The sequence below is a fragment of the Clarias gariepinus genome, chromosome 19 (assembly GCF_024256425.1).
Source record: "Clarias gariepinus isolate MV-2021 ecotype Netherlands chromosome 19, CGAR_prim_01v2, whole genome shotgun sequence".
In the NCBI taxonomy this organism is placed as follows: domain Eukaryota; kingdom Metazoa; phylum Chordata; class Actinopteri; order Siluriformes; family Clariidae; genus Clarias; species Clarias gariepinus.
Window position 1 is genome coordinate 14276382 of NC_071118.1, and position 19416 is coordinate 14295797.

Consider the following 19416-nt stretch of genomic DNA (forward strand, 5'->3'; position numbering starts at 1 on the left):
CTAAGCCTCCTGGGATAGGCTCCAGGTCCCCGCGACCCTAAATACAGGATAAAGCGGTATAGAAGATAAGTGAGTGAGTGAATGAGAGTCATAGAAGAAATCTAACTATTTATGCAGAACAAAAAGCGATTTATATTTATTATGAATTATATTATCTATATCTAAATCTATTATATTTATTATTTTTACAACGAGTCTTATCCCTTGAAATAAAAAAAAAAGGTATGTAAATGTAGTAAACATGCCATGAAAAAAATATTTATACAGCGCAACCTTGGATATTTATTTAAGATTTTTTGTAAAAAATATTTACATTTTTTTTCGAACTGCTCACTCACGCACAGTTGGGAGCGGCGTAACACACTTGGAGGACAGCGCTATCTGCTCCTTCCGCTTGTGTAAGCTCACAGATGCCCCTGATTGGCTGTAGAGCCGTAATTAATGTGAGAGCACCAAGTACCTTTCATCCCTGCCCTCTGAGAGAGCTTGGCCTAACAACTTTTTCCAGGCCTCCGGCTGCCAGGGGTTACAGCATCACCTGGGAATCGAACTCACAATCTCTGGATGATAGGGCGAGCACTTTACCACTGCACCACTCGGAGGCCCTAACCAACTTTGAATATGAGAGCTGGAATAAGATGCATCAGTAATAATTCAACCCTAATATTTGAATGATTGCATGAGACTTGGGTCCTGATGCAATATGTAGGAAACCTTAATGCCGTAAAGTAGTTAAAATGAGGTTAGATAAGGTAAAGTGAAAAAGGCTGGTGTAACCGAAGTGCTCACTACATATTTAATACTAGAGCTGGGGGATGTTTTAAAGCAAACGAAAAAGCAGAGGGAGAAGCTTTAAATGACCAGATGTTTTATTTAATGTAGTTGAAACACAGCAGTTGTCTTTCATTAAAAAAGCCTCTCGCTGCCCATTTTCTTTGTGGCAAAATGAGTGCATGTCCCCAGCAGAGACTATAATGAACTTGATTTTCTGTTTTCACATGTCCGTCATTGAGGAAGTGCCACACTGCAGTGCTCTAACTACAATTACACCCATGTTAAATGAGTCCCCGCTCTCCAGTCATTCCCCAAAAATGAGTGTTTTTGCACATTTGTGTCCTGTTGCTTTGTTACCTTCCCTTCTTATCGCCTCTTCTCCCTGCTGGAAGCCAAACACTTAATCATTCCCTACTGTTGCAACCTCACAACTTGAGCAAATCTCTCACTCGTTTGCATCTTCATCATTTTGCAAGTTGACTTAAATTCCTGTTTGATACAAAGTCAAAATTTTGAGCCTAAAGCACACATCTGGAAATTATTGTCATTTATTTTTAAATAGTGAAAGCATGGATGCCAGCTTGCTAATCTTTAGCATGCCTGTGTATCTCTTATTTTGAACAAACACCACAAGAATGTTTTAATAAGGAAGGAAGTCTCTATTATCAGATGGCAACACAAAAAGCGTTTGGGAGAACTTAAGGAAGTCAACAGCAACCAGTAATGCATTTGACTGTCATATTTTCCTGTCCCGAGTTTATTTAAAAAAAAATTACGAATCATTTTTGTTAAGAAACCAAAAACATCCCTTTTTTTTTTTTTTTTTAACTATGGAGCTATTCTTGAACGTTTTAATTAAACAAAACCAGCATTTGGTTTTAGCAGTTCTTACTGGGACAGTCATATGCAGCAGTTCCTTGTTTCATGTATGTTTGCATATACACTTATCATCTCTAACATTAAAGTGTAAAACTTTAAGCCCAGTATTGCGTGGGTTCCCCTGGTGCCACTGGGGCAGCTTTGGCCCTTCGGGGCATGACTCCACAAGACCTCTTGGAGTATGCTCTGGTGTCTGGCACCGCAAGATTAGCGGCAAATCATTTAGGTGCTCTCAGTTGCGCAGTGAGCCCTTAATGGTTTGGACTTCTTTGTCCGGTGCATTCCATGCACGTTTGGTCAGATTGAGATCTGGGGAATTTGGAGGTCAGATCAACAACTTTAGCCGTGCTTAGCCGCATACGTGGCAGGCTGTGATGTACTGGTTGTTTTGGTGGCTTTTTATCGTGGCCGGCATTGACTGCATTAACAGAAATGGAGCAATGAGATTAAATGGATACTTTCAAGAGATTTTTTTTTTATACATGCATAGAAGTAATTGGACAACTGAGTGAAAAGCAGTTTAATTGAAAAGTGTGCATTTCATGACAAATAATAAGATAACTGCTCTAATGTTGACTCCAGGTGTTAAAAATGCATTTGATAACAGTTTATTTAACTATATTATGCCCCATATAGATGCACACAACCTCAGATTCTGATGAGATGAGATAATGATGTTGAAGACATCAGTAAAGAAGAAGACATCAAGAAGTTTACCTCAAGAGTTTTAAAATGTACTTAGATTTTTACTCGTAACATATAAAACCAGTACATTGCATTAGCTCTGGTTTTATACTGTATGTAAGTGCATTTTAATATTCACGGATAATGGTGTCAGACTTGCAACATGTTTTTTCAGCAAGATTTCAGCTTATGTAGCATAAAGAATTTCCCCGCATGAAGATGGATTATTATTTAATTGGAGCTGAACTCGATTTATTCGGATATGTCTTGCATTCTACTTTTTGATCAAAAGTTGACACCATTCACACTGGAGGGGTAAGGATCTTTTATAGAAATGGATGATTCATGTATGTTCATGGATCTTATATTTTATTCTAGAAAGGAGTAAGAGGCAAAAACTTGTTTCCTTTTCTTCCAGTAGTATAGGAGTAATAATAATAATTAGTCAAAAGTTTTCTTTATATCTTTCTTTAATAGTCACACATTCATAGCGGTGGTAACATTACAATTTGGGAGGAAAAGATTGTCGAAAAGGTGGAATACAAATAAATACTTGTATAAAAAAAATATATATATATTTTCAGCAGTATATTGAATTAGAAAATGTTTTAAAAAATACAGTATAATACTAAAATGCCTCTTTTAATTTTTAATTACGTTTGAAAGTGATAAAAATTTGACATGTAGTTTGTAGATTATAAAATTAAGTGTCTATTTTCTACTGACTTTTATTTTCTTCATTAAAATATATACAGTATATACCTGAGTTTGGTGTAAAACGTATAACATTTTTGTTCAGTAATGTGTAATTGTTTAAGAGGAGCTGGAGATGTATTGAGGAGTTGATCCTAAGAGTATATGTTTTAATGTCCATAATGTATTGCAGTTGCTGGAATGCTCCAATGAATATCATATCCGTTGCGTTGCTGGTTACTCCTGAGCTTTCGTTCTGTTCATTTGTGCAGCAAAAGGCCGAGCTCATCCCTGCTAAACGTGCGTCTGATGAGACGCCATGTTCCTGCTTTGTTATCGGCATGAACCTTCTAACCTTCGGGCAGATGAAAGACTAGTTTAATTTTAATAAAATAAAATGATTTTTTTTCCAGTTTAATCTACTGTACATGATTAGGCCCGTGGTTCTCAAAGTGTGTGGCGCGCCCCACTAGTGGGGAATGCAGACATGACTGGTGGGGCTCAATGAACAGGAGGGAATTAGTGGAAAATAATAGGAAAGTACCTATTATAATTCATGCTTTTTTTATTGAATATAAAGATCAGACACTCGAAACTAAACAAATCACACGCAAAGAAATATGTATCATTAATACAAGTAAATTAAAATAACATCAGAGAAAAAGTGGAACCATAGTGCAACAATAACGGTTTAACGTCTGCATGTTAATTGCAGAGGAACAATATATATAAGGAAACATTCGGTATTATATATATATATATATATATATATATATATATATATATACATATATATATATATATATATATATATATATATATATATATATATATATATATATAGCGAGATTTAATTTCATTTATTCCAATGTGTATGCTGATGTTTATGTATTTTTATTTATTAATATTTTATCAGGCAGTACTAGTTTCTAGTGTGGCAACAAAGTTGCTTTTTGATCCTTCAGGCGCTGAACAAAAGGGAAGATCAATATCGTATATATAATAATATATATGATGATAATATTAATAAATTATATATAATATATTAAAAATATAAAAATGTAATAATAATAATATAATATAGGCACACTACAGTCAGACGCCACTTTGTATACTGTACTTGAATACTGTATATTGTAGTTTAAGCATAGCTACTCTTTTTCCATAAGATGCACCTGAAAAATGAGTGTAAGTTTCCAGTTACTGCAACTTTAAGTCTGCCCTAAATCCTGTCATGTAGGATTCAGAAAAGTCAGCAGTTTAAATTGTACTGCTTCTTTTACACTTCATTCTGTGCCTCCTCCTCGGGCCCGATGCCGGTGTGGAGTGACGCCAAATAATGTGCTGAGGTAAAAGTGGCAGCAGCTCTTTTTATCCCTGTGACATCAACATTTATAAGTGATAAGTGTGTCACACAGACTCAGAAACCACCTCAGCAAGTCTGGCACTTTGGTGGAATGACTAATGTGCACATTACATGATTTGCTATTTAACCCACTTATCGTAGATAACTGCTTTTACCTGCACTTGGAGATGTTACTTGATTAGAATTTTTGCTTGAGATCCGGATTCTTGAGTTGTTGGGACTTTGGTTCAAAGAAAGATTTATTACAAGAATGTGTTCCTCTCTGAGATGCATTAGAGTCCATTCTACTACTGGTTACCTAAGATGTCTGAAACTATGACTGTCTCTGAAAGTGATCATTAGGTTTTCAATTATTTTCCAGCTCCAGCCTGGTTTTCACATCAGCAAACTGAAAGGGACTTTATTTTCCACTTTAATTTAAGTCATTTCAATGCTTTGGTGCATGTGGTCTTGTATTTTTAGTTCCTCCTTTAGAACAATTTACGGTTTACCAAGTAAAAATGGGGAAAAGATCTTATAACAGTGTTTTATTTCCTCTAATATGCTGTAGAAACATTGTAAAAAAAAAAAAAAAAAAAGTACATAAAGAAGAAAAGTAGCTTATTGTCTGCAGGGTTGCAGAAGGCCTATCCCAGGAGACTTTATTTATTTGGGAATGTCAGTCTAATCTGCATGTCTAATCTGCGGAGAAAACCCATCAAGGACAGGGAAGAACATGCAAACTGAAGTTTTCATTCAACATGTGCACAGACTCGAGTCAGGAATCGATCCTGACTGGGATCCATCCTGGAGGTGCAAGGCCACAGCACTAGCCTCTACCACACCTTGCCGCTTTATTAGTTATTAAATTATTATGTAAAAAATAAAATAAAAAAGCACCAAATGATTGTGCTAAAACCATCTTATTGGTTATACGGTAGTGTATCATTTTGCTTATAATTATTCACCAGTTTTTCACCTTGTCTTTTTATAGGATGGATCCACACCCCTGCTTCTGTCAGCGAGATATGCCCATACAGAGGTCTGTGGAATCCTGCTGGACTGGGGAGCCAACATCAACACCTGTGATCGGAATGGCAGGTGCATCTGCTTGTCCAGCTCGCTCGTTCTGTCAGATTTGTGTTCTTCTTTCCTTTAATATCTTTCTTCAATACTTGGTGTAACTCTGCAGGAGTGCTGTCATGCTGGCAGGAGAGAGCAGCTGCGTGGCAACCGTGGATCTTCTCGTGCAAAGGGGAGCCGATCTACACCTGCTTGACTCACTAGGACATGATGTGCTGCATTATGCCAAGCTGTCAGGCAGCACGGAAGTTTGCGCAGTCATCAACACTGCCCTGCAGCGCCACCTGGCCGAGTCAGGTGATTATCCTTATGTCAAATGCACAGTAACAATACTACCATGTGGGATCTGAATGACAGCTCTAATGCACCTCATTATACAAATGACTCATACAAGTGACTCTTGAGCCATCTTAGTTTCTTAACAACTAAGGAAAAATGTGAGGAAATGTGTATAACTTATAATGATCAGTTTGTCCCTTGCGAGCAAGCTAAGGGCTATATTGTCTTATAACAATAGGAAAAAGGAGAGGAACCAGATTCAACAGGGAACTCATTTTCATTTGGGTGATATCAGAAAAAAGACAACTTCATTTTTTCACAAATTAATCCTGGCTAACAACTTAAGGTGTTTAAAACTATCCTAATTTTTAATCAGGCATGGTTCCTTGCCAGGATAATGGGGATGCAGTGCATTTTGCATATTGTAAAGCTATTATTTTTGAGTTCTAGATTTACCTGATAAAAAAGCAACTCATTAAAGTCTGTCAAGGGTTTGACTCTGTGTAGAGGGTCGCAGGGGGCCCTGGAGCTCGTCCTAGGAGACTTAGGGGACGCTCCAGACAGGGTGCCAATCCTTCGCAATCTACTGAAATATATTACATTGAATTAATGAAGTATTTTATAGACGTTGTACATTTTATACAAGTATTAAAATCCCATGCTGAATTACAAGCAGGAAAAAAAAAGTTCAACAAGAAAGGAGTCAGCATGTGAGGAACTACAAACAATAAAAGGAAATGAAATGAAAGCACTCAGTGTGATATTTCACTTCTAAAATGTTCACATGTATAGAGGACAGAAGATAAATGTCTTATAAAATCCTTGAATCATTTGTTGTGCTTATCTTTAATTTCAAACAAATGACTTGCTCTCAAATCCACCCAGGCTCAACAGTGCCATCTTGTGGTGGTCAACACATATTTTAAATCTGCTCCTGGAGCGATATTAATGAATGACAAATAATTAAAAATAAAACAGTGTGACATGACATTTCATTTCATTCTACCATTTCATAATTATTTTCATCCATTTTTTTTTTCTTTAAAAAAAAACCCAAAACAGATAAGAGCTCCCCCAGAAGTCAGCAGGTATGCGTTTTTCATTTTAATTTCTTTTCATTTTTCCTGAGTTTTATAGTTCACTTAAAATATTAAATATAAAAAGTTTATGTAAAGGTTCACATTTGGTTCATGTTTTAAATGTTTTTTTTTCTCACGTTTTTGCAACATGCATGAGCATCACACTGTAGAAGAAAAGTTCCTTCCTTGTTAAATTTTTTATGTTTACTTGCAGTCTTTAATCTAATGCTTATTCCTTTCACTACTAACTAAACCGTTTGTTCTTCTCACATGATCTCAGCATGAACCCACGACTAAGCTAAACGACGAGAGAAGCACAACCCCAAAAAAACGAAAAGCACCCCCTCCTCCTATTAGCCCTGTGCAGGTAATGATCTGTGTGTCTGTCACTGTGTGTGATCATCCCTGCTTCTCCACATGCATGGCTTTAAAAACCCTAGTCAGGAAAATTTAGCTAAAAGAAAAAAATAGGGAATACCAGACAAGAAATGGTTAGACACATTTGAAGTAAACAAGTGATGCACATTTATCACCTGAAAGCTCTTGTGTAAATATGATCTGAACTTTACCAATGAATATTAACTCTGTGTGGGCCTCCTATCTTGGAATTATTATTATTATTATTAAAATGTTATTTTTTATTCTATTTTTCTCTGCACAGTTTGGGATCATTTCATGCATGATGGCAACACATGTCTTATTGGTCATGTTTAAAATTGCTTAAAGAACTTGTAATATGCAAAATCACAAATATTGTTTAATGGAAAACTAGTGCAATCACTTGTACCACAGACCAAGTAGTGCCCTTGATCAGGGGTTAGAGAGGCATTTGAGATTTGACATTGTGTTAGGAGCTAGTTAGCTTTATAGCTCGCATTAGAACAACTTGAATGGTTTATAGGCAATTCCTAACAACTTAGAAGAGAAAAAGGAAGGAGAAAAAGTATTGTTTATAATGATGTTATTGAATATGTTACTGAAAGTGCTTCTGTGACATTTATATTCTGGTTATGAATATGGGTTTAGGCAGGTAGCTTCTCTCTCCTCTGTACTGCAGACCATACTGACCTACTTTCACCCCAGCTAAGACCCAACAGTTAGTGTAATTAACCATGTCTCTCGTCCCAACAGATTACTTTGTTAAAACTAACTGTTGTATAATATTGTGTATCGTTAACTGAAGCATTGAGTTAGCAATTAAAACGTGTGGGCCACCACAGACTACTGCAGATGACCTGCCAGAGGTAATTTCAAACAAATAAATACTGTTAAATTTTTCATAAAATATTCTTTGGAATTTAAATTTAAAAACTAACCAGAACTGATAAAAAAAAAAAAAAAAACATATAGGTTTAAACAACTTACTTTGTCATTAAACCAAAATCCAATAGCGAACTATCTAACATAAAGCACGTATAGAGTACAGTGTGTATAATCTATAATGAATACCCAGTGTAGATATGTAGCAAGCTAGCTGGCTAGTTAACATTAGGTATTGTAAGACTGGCCTAGATAGTGTGTGTCCTCACTTTTTCATCAATCTGATGAGTTTGAAGTAGTGTACTACTTTTTTCCCCCCATAGCTGCTGGATGCTGTGTCTCCACCGTATGTGACCCCGAATGAAACTCCAGTGTCGAGTAAAAGTGGCCAGAGGTTCAATTACAAGGTACTGTAAGAACATCACCAATTGAGCCATATCAATCCTTTTTTATGCAGGACTGAGCAGAAAAAATACTCCTGCATAAATGCTTTATTATTTATATTATTTACATATAGATTTTAAACATTCGGCATATGCTCGTATCCAGAGTGACTTACATTTACATTAAATATATTCTTACATTGGTTCACTTGGTTACAAAGGAGTACAATCAGTAGAAAAGAAATGTAAGAAAGGATTTTTTTATTTTGGGTGGGAGTGGGTGTTGAATCATTATTACTGCTATTTTGTGGTGTTTTTGCAGGAGGAAGAACTGAGGAGTCTGTCACTTTTGAGAGAAGAGATCGAGAAGCTCCAGGAAGAGAAGAGCATGCTGCTGGAGACCATTGAAGATCTGAAGCAGATTAAGGAGCAGACTGAGCCCAAGGCGAGTACAGCAAAAGCCCTTTAATATTCTCTTATGTGGCAGACGCTTTGATCCTCAGCCACTTACAGTTTCTGGAACCCATTTTACCAGCCGCATCTGCTGACCCCAGCCAGGTAAAGGACCTCGCTTTAGGGAACGTGACGACAGCAGGACCGGCTCACATCTGTGCTGCTTCAAACTTTTACAAAACTTTGCAACCTCGCTACGGTTCACAGAGAGAGGAAATACGCAAGTAGTTGGATTTTGTTGTTGTGCTTAAATACATTATCTGACCAAAAGTAAGTGGTCATCTGAGTCTCATGTATATGGGTTCTCTTGTCAAATTGTTGGCACAAAGTACACTTTATTTAGGATGTCTCTGTATACTGTAGTGTTACAAATTCCTGGAACTAAGAAGCCCAAACCTGTTCCAGCCTGACAACAATGCTGCTTACACAATCAATGAAGGCATGGTGTACGGGGGATGTGGCAATAACTCTGAGCCGAGATCCTGTTACAGTATGTGCAAGTGTTGTTTGCGCATGACCGTGCGTTCCCACATACAGATGTGTGTCTTCAAGTACATCTTTTCCAACATCATTTAATTTTTATATCTCCATTCATGAGAACGTTCATCACAAATCCCAGTTTCACTTGAACGCCCCTCATATATGCAGCATAAGACGTTGGGATTTTAACAGTTTACCTTCTTTCATGTGTTTTGTTTTTTCTTCCTTCCAAAGCCCCTGAGAGTTAAATTGGCTCTAAATTGTATTTTAAAAAGATGCTGAGTCCATTTCTCTTAGAAAGAAATCTTGGCACAATAATTAAAAAAATCAGTTATTTGCCATGCTTTTATAAAATGAAAAAAGGAGGATTTTGTTGACTACAGACCTCATAAAAAAGGTATTTGAAAGTAAGTCCTGTTTGCTTTTTTTTTGTTGAGACAGGCTGAATGCAGCGGAAACTCGGCACTGCTTGCAGCCCTTCAAGCCAAGGTTGCCTCTCTCTCACTGGAGAACCAGCAGCTTGCTCAGATCATCAAGGTAATTTTGCTTCATCATTATCTGTTGTTATACATGCAGTTAATCAGGTATAACTGGATCACTGTCTAAAATTATTTTCCTGAATTTTGCACTCGGACTACAATGCTTATACAGTGTAGCTAACAAGTATGCATGGTATAGCCTCCCGTTTATCATATGTAAATCAAACACTTACTTGATTACTTGGTCACACCATTCATTCATGCAATTATTTAATTTTGCCTTCGATTGTTTTATTTTTTTGTTTTTTCCCCGTGACTTTGCCTTTTCTTCATGTTCATAGATAATAACATACAGCATCCAACAAAAACACATCAAGCGTGTTGAGACAAGATGCAAAACAATAATAAAGCAATTAAACTTGGTTGATTTATAATAAGGGACACTAAGTAAGGTTTTTTTTTGTGTGTGTGTGTGTGTGTGTGTGTGTGTGATCTGCAACATAATTTACGTACATATTTCGAGGGCAATTATTATTAACTTTTATTAAATGATGCACCGTAATTGTTTCGCTAATACGTAAGTAAAATGGTTCAGGACATATTTGAGTAACTATGCATCACTTTGAAATTTTATGACCCATAGATAGCAATAAAGGTGCCTGGTTAATTAATTATTTAATTAATTTATTTTTTGCCAACTGGACATGGCCATAAGCAGTGATATCAATGAATGTTTGCATTGTGTATAGTAAGTTTAACTTAGTTGCACTATTTTGTCTCTTTTTGCTGAATAGAAGCGTCCACCCCCTCAAGGTGAAGAAGGCAAGGAGGACTCGCGCCCAAACAGTTTTGACTCCAACACATCATACCATTCAACTCATGCAGAATTCGATCAATCCAGTGAGCAGGAGCTTTTTGAGAGCTCAGCCTTAAAGCATGAAGGAGTGAGTGAGCCCACCAAGGCAGTGCATCAGGATGAAATCACATTGCTTAGGAATGAACTGCAGAGCCTACAAATTGAACTGGATGAGTCGAAGCTGGAGAACTGCTCCCTGAGGGCCAGACTCGAGATTAACCCAAGGGAAATCGGAAATGAAGGTCTGTCAGAATGCATGGCTGAGCTCAAGGCCAAGTTGGCAGACATGCAGAAAAAATACCAGGAAGTGTTATTAGAGCTAGAATCCCTCCGGATGGAGCGGGTGAGAGTGGCACCTACAGGATCTCCAAGCCAAGATGATCAAGTATTACAAAAGTTTCAGTATTTAAAAGGCTGTCTTGAGCAGGAGGTAAAAGATCTGAAGACAAAGCTGGACAACTTGCAGGAAGAGAAGGTGCATGATGCTCAGTTAATAAAAAAACTGGAGGCTAGGCTTGAGAGTGAGAGTCGTCGGATTAATGAGGATGAATGTCAGGACCTAAAAAACTCTTACAGCATCCTGGTGGAGAACATCAACCAGGAGAAGGCACTGTTGATTGAGAAGTACGAGGAGGCACAGGATGAGATTAAGATGCTTCAGGAAGCCCTGCGTGGCACGGTGTCTGTCGAGGCTGCTGCTAAAGACTTTGATGAGATGAAGGCAGAGATGGGTGGGGTTATTGATGGACTCCAAAAGCGCCTGCTAGAGCTCTCGAAATCCTACAGTGAGGCGAAAAATGAACTTGCCGAAACTCGAAGCCAGCTCCAGGCCAAAGCCTTGGAGATTAAGCAGCTATCACAGGCGGTTTGTTTGACTAAAGAGCAGCATGAGGAAAAATTGCAAAAGCTGAAACTTAAGTTTGAGGATGTGCAGAATTTGTCAAAGGACACTGAAGTTAGGTATCAGTCAGCACTGAAAGAGATTTCACAACTCAAACAGGATGCAGAAGTTCAGGCCAAGTCGTCAGTGACCATTGCAGACCATACCCGGGTCATGGCCTCATTAGGAAATGCCATTAAGAGTTTAGAATCCGAAGTGGATGCCCTTAAAGAACAGCTCACACAGAAGACCTCGCAGCTGGATGACCTGCTAAATGGACCTACTGTGGGTAAGAACCTGACTCCAAATGAATGTGTTTCTAAACTGGAAAATGAGCAGATGAGAGAGTCCCTAGAGGGCAAGATCAATCACGTCACACAGCTTCTTCAGGATGCTCTGAGGAAGCAGGATGAGATGGCACTAGAGGTGACTGCCGCATGGCAGGAGGTGAAGGATGGCAAGAACGAGAAAGAGGCAGCACAGAAGCTTGCTGTAGCAAGAGAGCAGGAGAATAATGTGCTGAGTGGGAAATGCAGAGAGGGCCAGGAAGCCATTATGCAGCTTAAAAAGCAGGTGGAAAACCATGTTAACTCTGAGAGGGAGAAGAATAAAAAGGTAAATACACTACTACTTAACTGCTTTGTTCCTGCTTTATTTTCTTTCATTTTAGATTCTTCTATTTTTTTTTTTTTTTTTTTTTTTCAAAATATGGTATGATGCCTTCTGATTTTCTTTTTCACATGGTAGTTTGCTAATAATTTCACTGCCTGGCCCAAAACAAAAATTGCACAAAAGCGCAACAAAAAATCACGCAACTGTAATGTTTCGTTGGATTGCCTTTAACTTAATTATGGCAAGCACAGTCTCCTTAAGCACATCGCAAAAACCTTCATAATGTCAGGACCCCGTGGTGGCCAATTTATGTGTGAAAATTATTCCTCATGCTCACAAAACCACTCTTTTTAAGAAGATTAAAACCAAACAAATCTTGGAATATACCTGTGTCATCAGGAAAGAAAAAACTTAAAGAATAATCTGATTATTGTACAATTAGGTAGTCAGATAACTTCATTATATTGCCACACAATGTTGCTGAGTCTAATATTGACCAACTGAAGCAACTCCAGATTATCATGATGCCTCCAGACACTTGTGGGCACCTTGCATGATTGGTGCATCACATGCACTTCCTGTTTTACCGCTAGCAAATTTGTGGTAGTTGCCTCGTCATCAAAAGCACATACACGTTAAGGGATGCATACTGTTTATTTTGCCGTTCTGCATCGCAGTGTGTAGTTACATTTTTTGGGAGGTGCACATCAGGCTACGCTGTAGTACTGTGTAGAGTATGCTGTTATGCATGACCCACAGCGTATACTTGACACAGACACCTGTTTAGTTCCAATCTTGCGACTTCTCATCACATTGCGTGTGTGAAAATGCATGATTAATTTCTGATCAGATATTTTTTAGCAAGCAATTGACCAGGTGTACATAATAAAATGGTTGGTGAGTGTAGACTACACCACTCGAGACTGCTAAACTTTATTTCCTGCTCATTTGCAGTGTATTTTATCCTTTCTTTAAGATCGACGATCTATCAAAAGAGGTGGGGAAGTTGAAAGAGGCCTTGAACAGCTTGTCCCAGCTCTCATATACGACAAGCAGCCCGAAAAGCAGACAGCAGAGCCAGCAAGTCGATTCTCTCCAACAGCAGATCAAGCAGCTGCAGTACCAACTGGCTGTGAGTTGAAGGTTTCTCTTACTTTTCTAACCTGTAGTTTTATAGTGAAATACGCAGAGAACTGTTAATATGTTTGTATAATACAAATTTACATTTAAAAGTTATATGTGAATATGACCAAATGTAACTAAAAACAGAGGCTCATTGAGTAGGCGTGGCCAAATAGTAAACAGACTTGATTGACGGCTTATTGACTAGCAAGCTGTGGCATTCATGCAACTAAACACAAGGGACGCATGTGGAACTTCTAACTTCAGACTCAGTGACTTCAACAAATATTACAATTGGTCACGTTTTTTTCCTATTTCTTTATTTTCTGTAATTTTAATTTTATTTGCATGAAAATACCTTAATTTTAGGTGATGAAAATGGAAATTTTAATTGTCTTAAAAAAAAAATCACAGAATCCTTTAAAAAGTAAGATATATTTGTACAGATCAAATACTTTTTATTTTTGCTGATAAAAAATTGCAACTTTATTCCATTCCTTTATGCCATTTTTGTTTTAAAACAGGAGTCTAAAAAGAGGCATCATGAAATTGTTTCTGTGTACCGAATGCACCTCCTGTACGCCGTTCAGGTTTGTACCTGTTCACTCCTCCTTTATAAGCGCAGTTTACCCAAAAATAAACATAACCCAATATTACTCCACAATTTTACTACTTGTAAGTGTCTAAAGTTTACTTCTATTTCTTATGCAATAGGTTTACAACATACTATAGCCACCATAAAGGGAACTTTAAAACCAGTTTACCTTAAAATATTACACACATACTGTACCTCATAACATAATTCAAAACATTATTTGAATTAGTAGTTTATGTAAAAAAAATAAAATAAATTATCAATATCTATCATTTGAATCACAATGTTAATGAATGACATGCTGCTCAGTGTTTGAGATGTACTGTAGCATCTGGGTACGGTTCAGTGCAAATTTTTATCCTGGTTTTTGACTTAGTAAATTATTTCTATTTTTTAGTACAAAAATGTTAGTCAGATATTGACGCTAGGTGAGCCAACCTTTGTACAGTTACATCTTTTTTTAAAGTGAAAGTTAGCTATAATTTATAATTCATCTACAAGAAATGCTAATCAACTTTGCAGATCACTAGTTAACATACTACTGATGCTAGTCAAACATACCAATCAACATAGCAGCTTTTAGTCCAATAGCATTGGAGATGCTAGTAAAAGTCTAAGATTCTAGTTTATATGTACATGACTTCCCCCATGGTTTGAAAATAAGCTAATTTGCTATATATTAACAAAAAAAATCGTCAAGGGCCAAACCAAAGAAATGAAACCAAACATTTGCATTTGACTTAAACTGGAAAACAGAATACTTGGTGGAATTTATTTATTTATTTATTTATTTATTTATTTATTTGCAATGGAAGAATTTACCTGATTGAACCTGAACAACTGTGTTTCTTTATATTACAGGGTCAGATGGATGAAGATGTACAAAATGCCCTTAAACAAATCCTGGTTATGTGTAAAATACCATCGGAGGAAAAATGACAGCGGTGTTGTTTTTCTGCCTAAATAACAGTGGTTAAAGGAAACTTGCACTTGTTTAGAGAATTTGTCTGGATTAAAAGGACTGAATCATCAGTCCTTCCTACATCTATGGAAAAATAAAAGGAAGAATGATGTAAGGTTATCAGTTGTTCTTTTGTTACAGCAAGCACTTGGTTATAAAAGCATCAGACAATCAAATAAAGAATAAAGCAGTAAAATTGAGAATGCATGTTATAATTGGAATTATTTTTGTGTGCATTAAGACATTGTAATAAGGAACGTTCAGCATAGTTCATGTTTAAGTTATTTCGTTTGTTTAAAATACAGCAGAGATCTGAAATGTTAACTTGTTGAGAGGGTGGAGCTTATGTTATTCAATCAGCCATCATATTTTTCATTTTCATGTGCATAGCTCAGATTTGGTATAAAACACCTTTAATAGATAATTTTATAGTAATATTATCTACATAGTGAAGCACAAAACATACAACTGTTTTTTTTTTTAATAGAAACATTGAACTAGCAGGTGGGGATGGGTATCATTATGGTTTACATTGCACATATCTTTAGCTGAATTTTTTCGGCTCCTTGGTATATTTATGTGAACATACAGTATTTACCACAATGTCATTTAACTTGTTCGGTATATACAGTATTCATAAATAAAAATGTATAAAAGCCAAAATAAAACTGGCAACCTTTATATAAACAGATGGCTACTCGTCCCCCTGAACCACTAATTAAGTTTAGAATTTGATTTAGTTAGCTATCTTTAGCTGCAACCTAAAATACATTCAAACAATATCTAAACTGACTACATGAGATTCCCTGTCACCCACAACACCCATCACAGTTGTGTTAAATTTGCTGAACATTACCTGCTAATATCCCTGTCATAGAGCCAGTAAATGAATGAGCGGACAATGGCTGTAGTCTGTTTCTCTTGCAGTCAAACACAAAGCAACTTTCTGCTTCTAAATTTATTCCACATACATTCAGGTGTTTTATTAATCTTATCCTATTGTCAATCTGGAAAGCGATGTCCTTTTTGTACATATTGCAATGTGTACTGATAAGATCAAGGATAAAACATTTTCCCTATTTTTGCTTTTTTGGCTTTGATTTTTTTTTTTTACACCTACCATGTGATGTATATCATAGTTAAGCCTCTCGCACTACAACATACATGTGAGCCTTTTCTCTGGGCGTTGTAATAACCATGCTGCATGCTTACTGACTCACCGACACTGATGACATTTACTCCTTAGGTATGAAAATGTGGTATCAATGCCAAGTCATTTTCCAGTGCTCAATAGTATCTACGAAATTCGGCCCATGCCATAAAAGTACTACTGTCAGGCTAACTAATTAAAAGACTTTTTAATTAAAAATAAAACAACATTTTGTAACTTTAGCTAAACCATGGTGATGTCTTATGATTGGCTGATTAGAGTTTTAAGCTCCACCCCTTGTTGCATGCTACTTAACAAATTCAGCATGAGTGAATTCGAGAAATGTTTACACAGTGGCCATCCTTCCTTTATCCAACTTAATGCAAATTAGCTCATTTTTGTAGCAGAATGCGTTAAAGTCTGACAGACAGACAGCAGCTTCTTATGAACCAAAATTTTTATGTCGATGTGACTGTTTTTTTCCATTAACTTTACAGAGGTAGTTATCCTTGATAGTAGCATAATGTAAAAGTTACTTGATGGTGAGATTACAACAAAATCCTCCTCTCATAACTATGTTAGAAATCTTCATAAAATTTGCCTCATCATCCCAAGAGAAACACTCAATCTGCTTGCTAATTGCAACTAGCTACATAAAGTGAAAGAGGATGCTAACATGAATTTGCTGCTAAATAAATTCAGCGATTAACATCCAGTGCTGTTTGATTTTATAAAATTGGTATTTTATAATAAATCAGGTTCCTCATTATTTTTTAGCAATGATGCTGATTCCACACATTTATTCAGTCTGCATGTCTTTTAAAGGAAGTTTTTGGTATGAACATTTCAATGCTAAAAAAAAAAATGTATTCAGTGTAATTAATAAAGCCAGCTTTCTGAAATACTTAGCATTCATCAGACATTAACAGACCCTAACTAGCTGTTCATAAATATTTATGATATGCAGCTAGTAACGATAGCTATAGAGCTAATACGAGCTTTTTAATTTTAGCTAAAAGCATTTAATTTTATTATAAATGTTCATCTAATTGTTATCTTCACCATTAGTGCTAGGCAGGTTAATTTATGGCCATACTTTTTCATGATATTCCTTTTTAAAAACTACAATTTAACTAACATTTAACTCTGTCACGTTAGTTATTTTTTTCTGCTAGTGCTTTTCAGCAAGCTAACAAGCTTACATTTTAGCATTTCTGACAGGATATTTAAGTCCTATTCATAGATTTTTATGATCTTCATTGTTAACAATAGCTTTGATAGCTAACATCAGCTAATGTGACAGGATTTTATGTGATATGTGTATGAATGTCCATAATCTCCTAAATATTGGATAACTTGGCAATATAAAGATAAATATTTAAATGCAAATAAATCTCCATTTTAATATTAGAATACATTATATATAATTAATATTATATAGATATAACCAAAAGACACACTCGGTGCTGTGATCTTTATGGTTTATAATTAATTATTCACCAAATTACATTGCTATGTTTAGCCTAATGTTAACCAAATCTGCCCTGGCCTGCACTGATGTGGATTTATTGTCAGTTTAAAACCATGTTGTTGTTGTTTTTTTTTTTTTTGTCCAAAATCGATTTGCCAGAGTGCTGATGCATTTGTTAGAAAACAAGATCACCTTCTCACACTTCATTTTGGCTGTATGCAAACTGAATAAATTGAACATGTAGAATTTTCAGGGTACGCTGTCGATTCCCAGCAGATTCATTTAAATAAATTAAGACAAACCACTACTTGGGGTTGATAACCTACTAGCTAAATAGGAATAGGGTAACTCAAGTTTAGAATGCTGTCTTGACTAGCTAGTAAACCTCACAGTATGTGAACAAGTTGGAGATTGTCACAGATATTCAGTAGTCTTAAATGGAGATTGGCTAGATAGCTAAGAAGTTGACGATTGTGGTTTATTCGCAGCACATGTTGATAAAGCAGGGATGTGAAAACAATGCTTACAGGAAAATGAATTTATATAGTGCTACAGTAGCAGATGAATTGGACAGAATGTTGCTTAGGGCTGTGGGAGGCTTTAGCACCAGTGAAGCTTTGACAGAAATGGCTATGGAACAGATGCACTTTCCAGACGCAGCAGTTTTTCCTCTCCAATCCTGTTTTCAATGCCAGCTGGAGTCTCCTGCAGTAACCAGGACATAAAAAGACTGTGTCCATGTGCCTATGCTAATTCAGAAGGCCTGTTAGGAAGTGCTGTTTGTCCTGTCACACTTATTTAAACCAGACTTAACAGTGGCTGCATGCCCCTGCAGTATTTTGAAGTACACACTAGCTGCATGTCGGTCACTTTGTGTAGATGTTTTTTGTTTTGCATTATTATATTTCAGTATTAGGTTATAATATTTTAAAATTGTTAACCTTTTCATAATCATAAGGCCCTGTGTGTAAATATGTTCAATGTAAGCATGCACATGCACCACTGGGTTAATAATGATTGTAGGACAAATGATGCTTTAAAGTTCTCATGGCTCCCAGTCATCAGGAGGTTGTGAGTTTAAATCTAACAAGACCTAGCACAGGCAGCTCACAAATAGTGCACTTAGGTTTTCTTGTAAATCCATTGGCAAATGAGCTAACAAATACAGATGTTACAAATTTAAACAAGCCACATCAGGTGACTTAGATGTTTATATGATTTTGTAAGCTGATAGCCACATTTACTAACACATGTTAGCAAGGGCTATCACCTTATATTATTCTAGCTAGATCCAATTTATCATCTTTAAAAAGATAGTGGGACAGTAATGGCAGGGGACACAAAATTGGGGGCTCCTGGGATGGGGTGCCAAACCGCCACAGGTCTCACTACAGGAAATTTTCTAGAAACAGCCTCTACCGCATGTCATTTGACTGTGGGAGGAAACCAGAGTACCTAGAGGAAACCCACAAACCACAGGGAGAACATGCCACCTCCACATACACAGGCCAAAGTGAGATCAGTAAAAATTTTACAGTAAGGAACTACTACTAGAAAACTTTGTTAGTATATCATAAGAAAGTCATTATTTCTAAAACTATTACGTTTTTTAACCATTGAGTATGTGAAATTAATTAATTTATTGTTTTGTATATCATCCAAAAAGATTTAGAAGTGAGGAAGAGTGAGGACAATCCAAGTGCAAAGATTTAAACTCACAACCATCTTGTCCACTGTCTGGTATTAGAGCCACCTTAAGAAATGCTGTCTTTTTTTATGAATCTGAATCCTGTAGTCATCCTGCCCAGAATATTTTAATGTTTCTTTTCTTTCTGCCCCTCTCACACCATCTCCAGCCTGCCTTCAGGGCATGTTATTAGCTGATTAGTTGGATCAGG

At 36.5% G+C, this 19416-nt stretch overlaps 1 protein-coding gene across 2 annotated transcripts in view; it reads left to right on the forward strand.

The window, feature by feature from the left end:
• Positions 1-16150, forward strand: part of rai14 (retinoic acid induced 14) — a 55824-nt gene extending 39674 nt beyond the window's left edge. Inside the window, exons 8-18 of one of the 2 annotated variants that reach the window (XM_053478198.1) lie at positions 5370-5476; positions 5568-5755; positions 6800-6825; positions 7097-7183; positions 8400-8483; positions 8782-8904; positions 9834-9929; positions 10666-12222; positions 13196-13351; positions 13866-13931; positions 14798-16150. In XM_053478198.1, coding sequence (XP_053334173.1) covers positions 5370-5476; positions 5568-5755; positions 6800-6825; positions 7097-7183; positions 8400-8483; positions 8782-8904; positions 9834-9929; positions 10666-12222; positions 13196-13351; positions 13866-13931; positions 14798-14875 — 2568 coding nt within the window. In that variant the 3' untranslated portion in view covers positions 14876-16150. The remainder of the gene's footprint in view (positions 1-5369; positions 5477-5567; positions 5756-6799; positions 6826-7096; positions 7184-8399; positions 8484-8781; positions 8905-9833; positions 9930-10665; positions 12223-13195; positions 13352-13865; positions 13932-14797) is intronic. The other variant, XM_053478199.1, reaches the window with a different exon arrangement.
• Positions 16151-19416: the final 3266 nt, after the last annotated feature.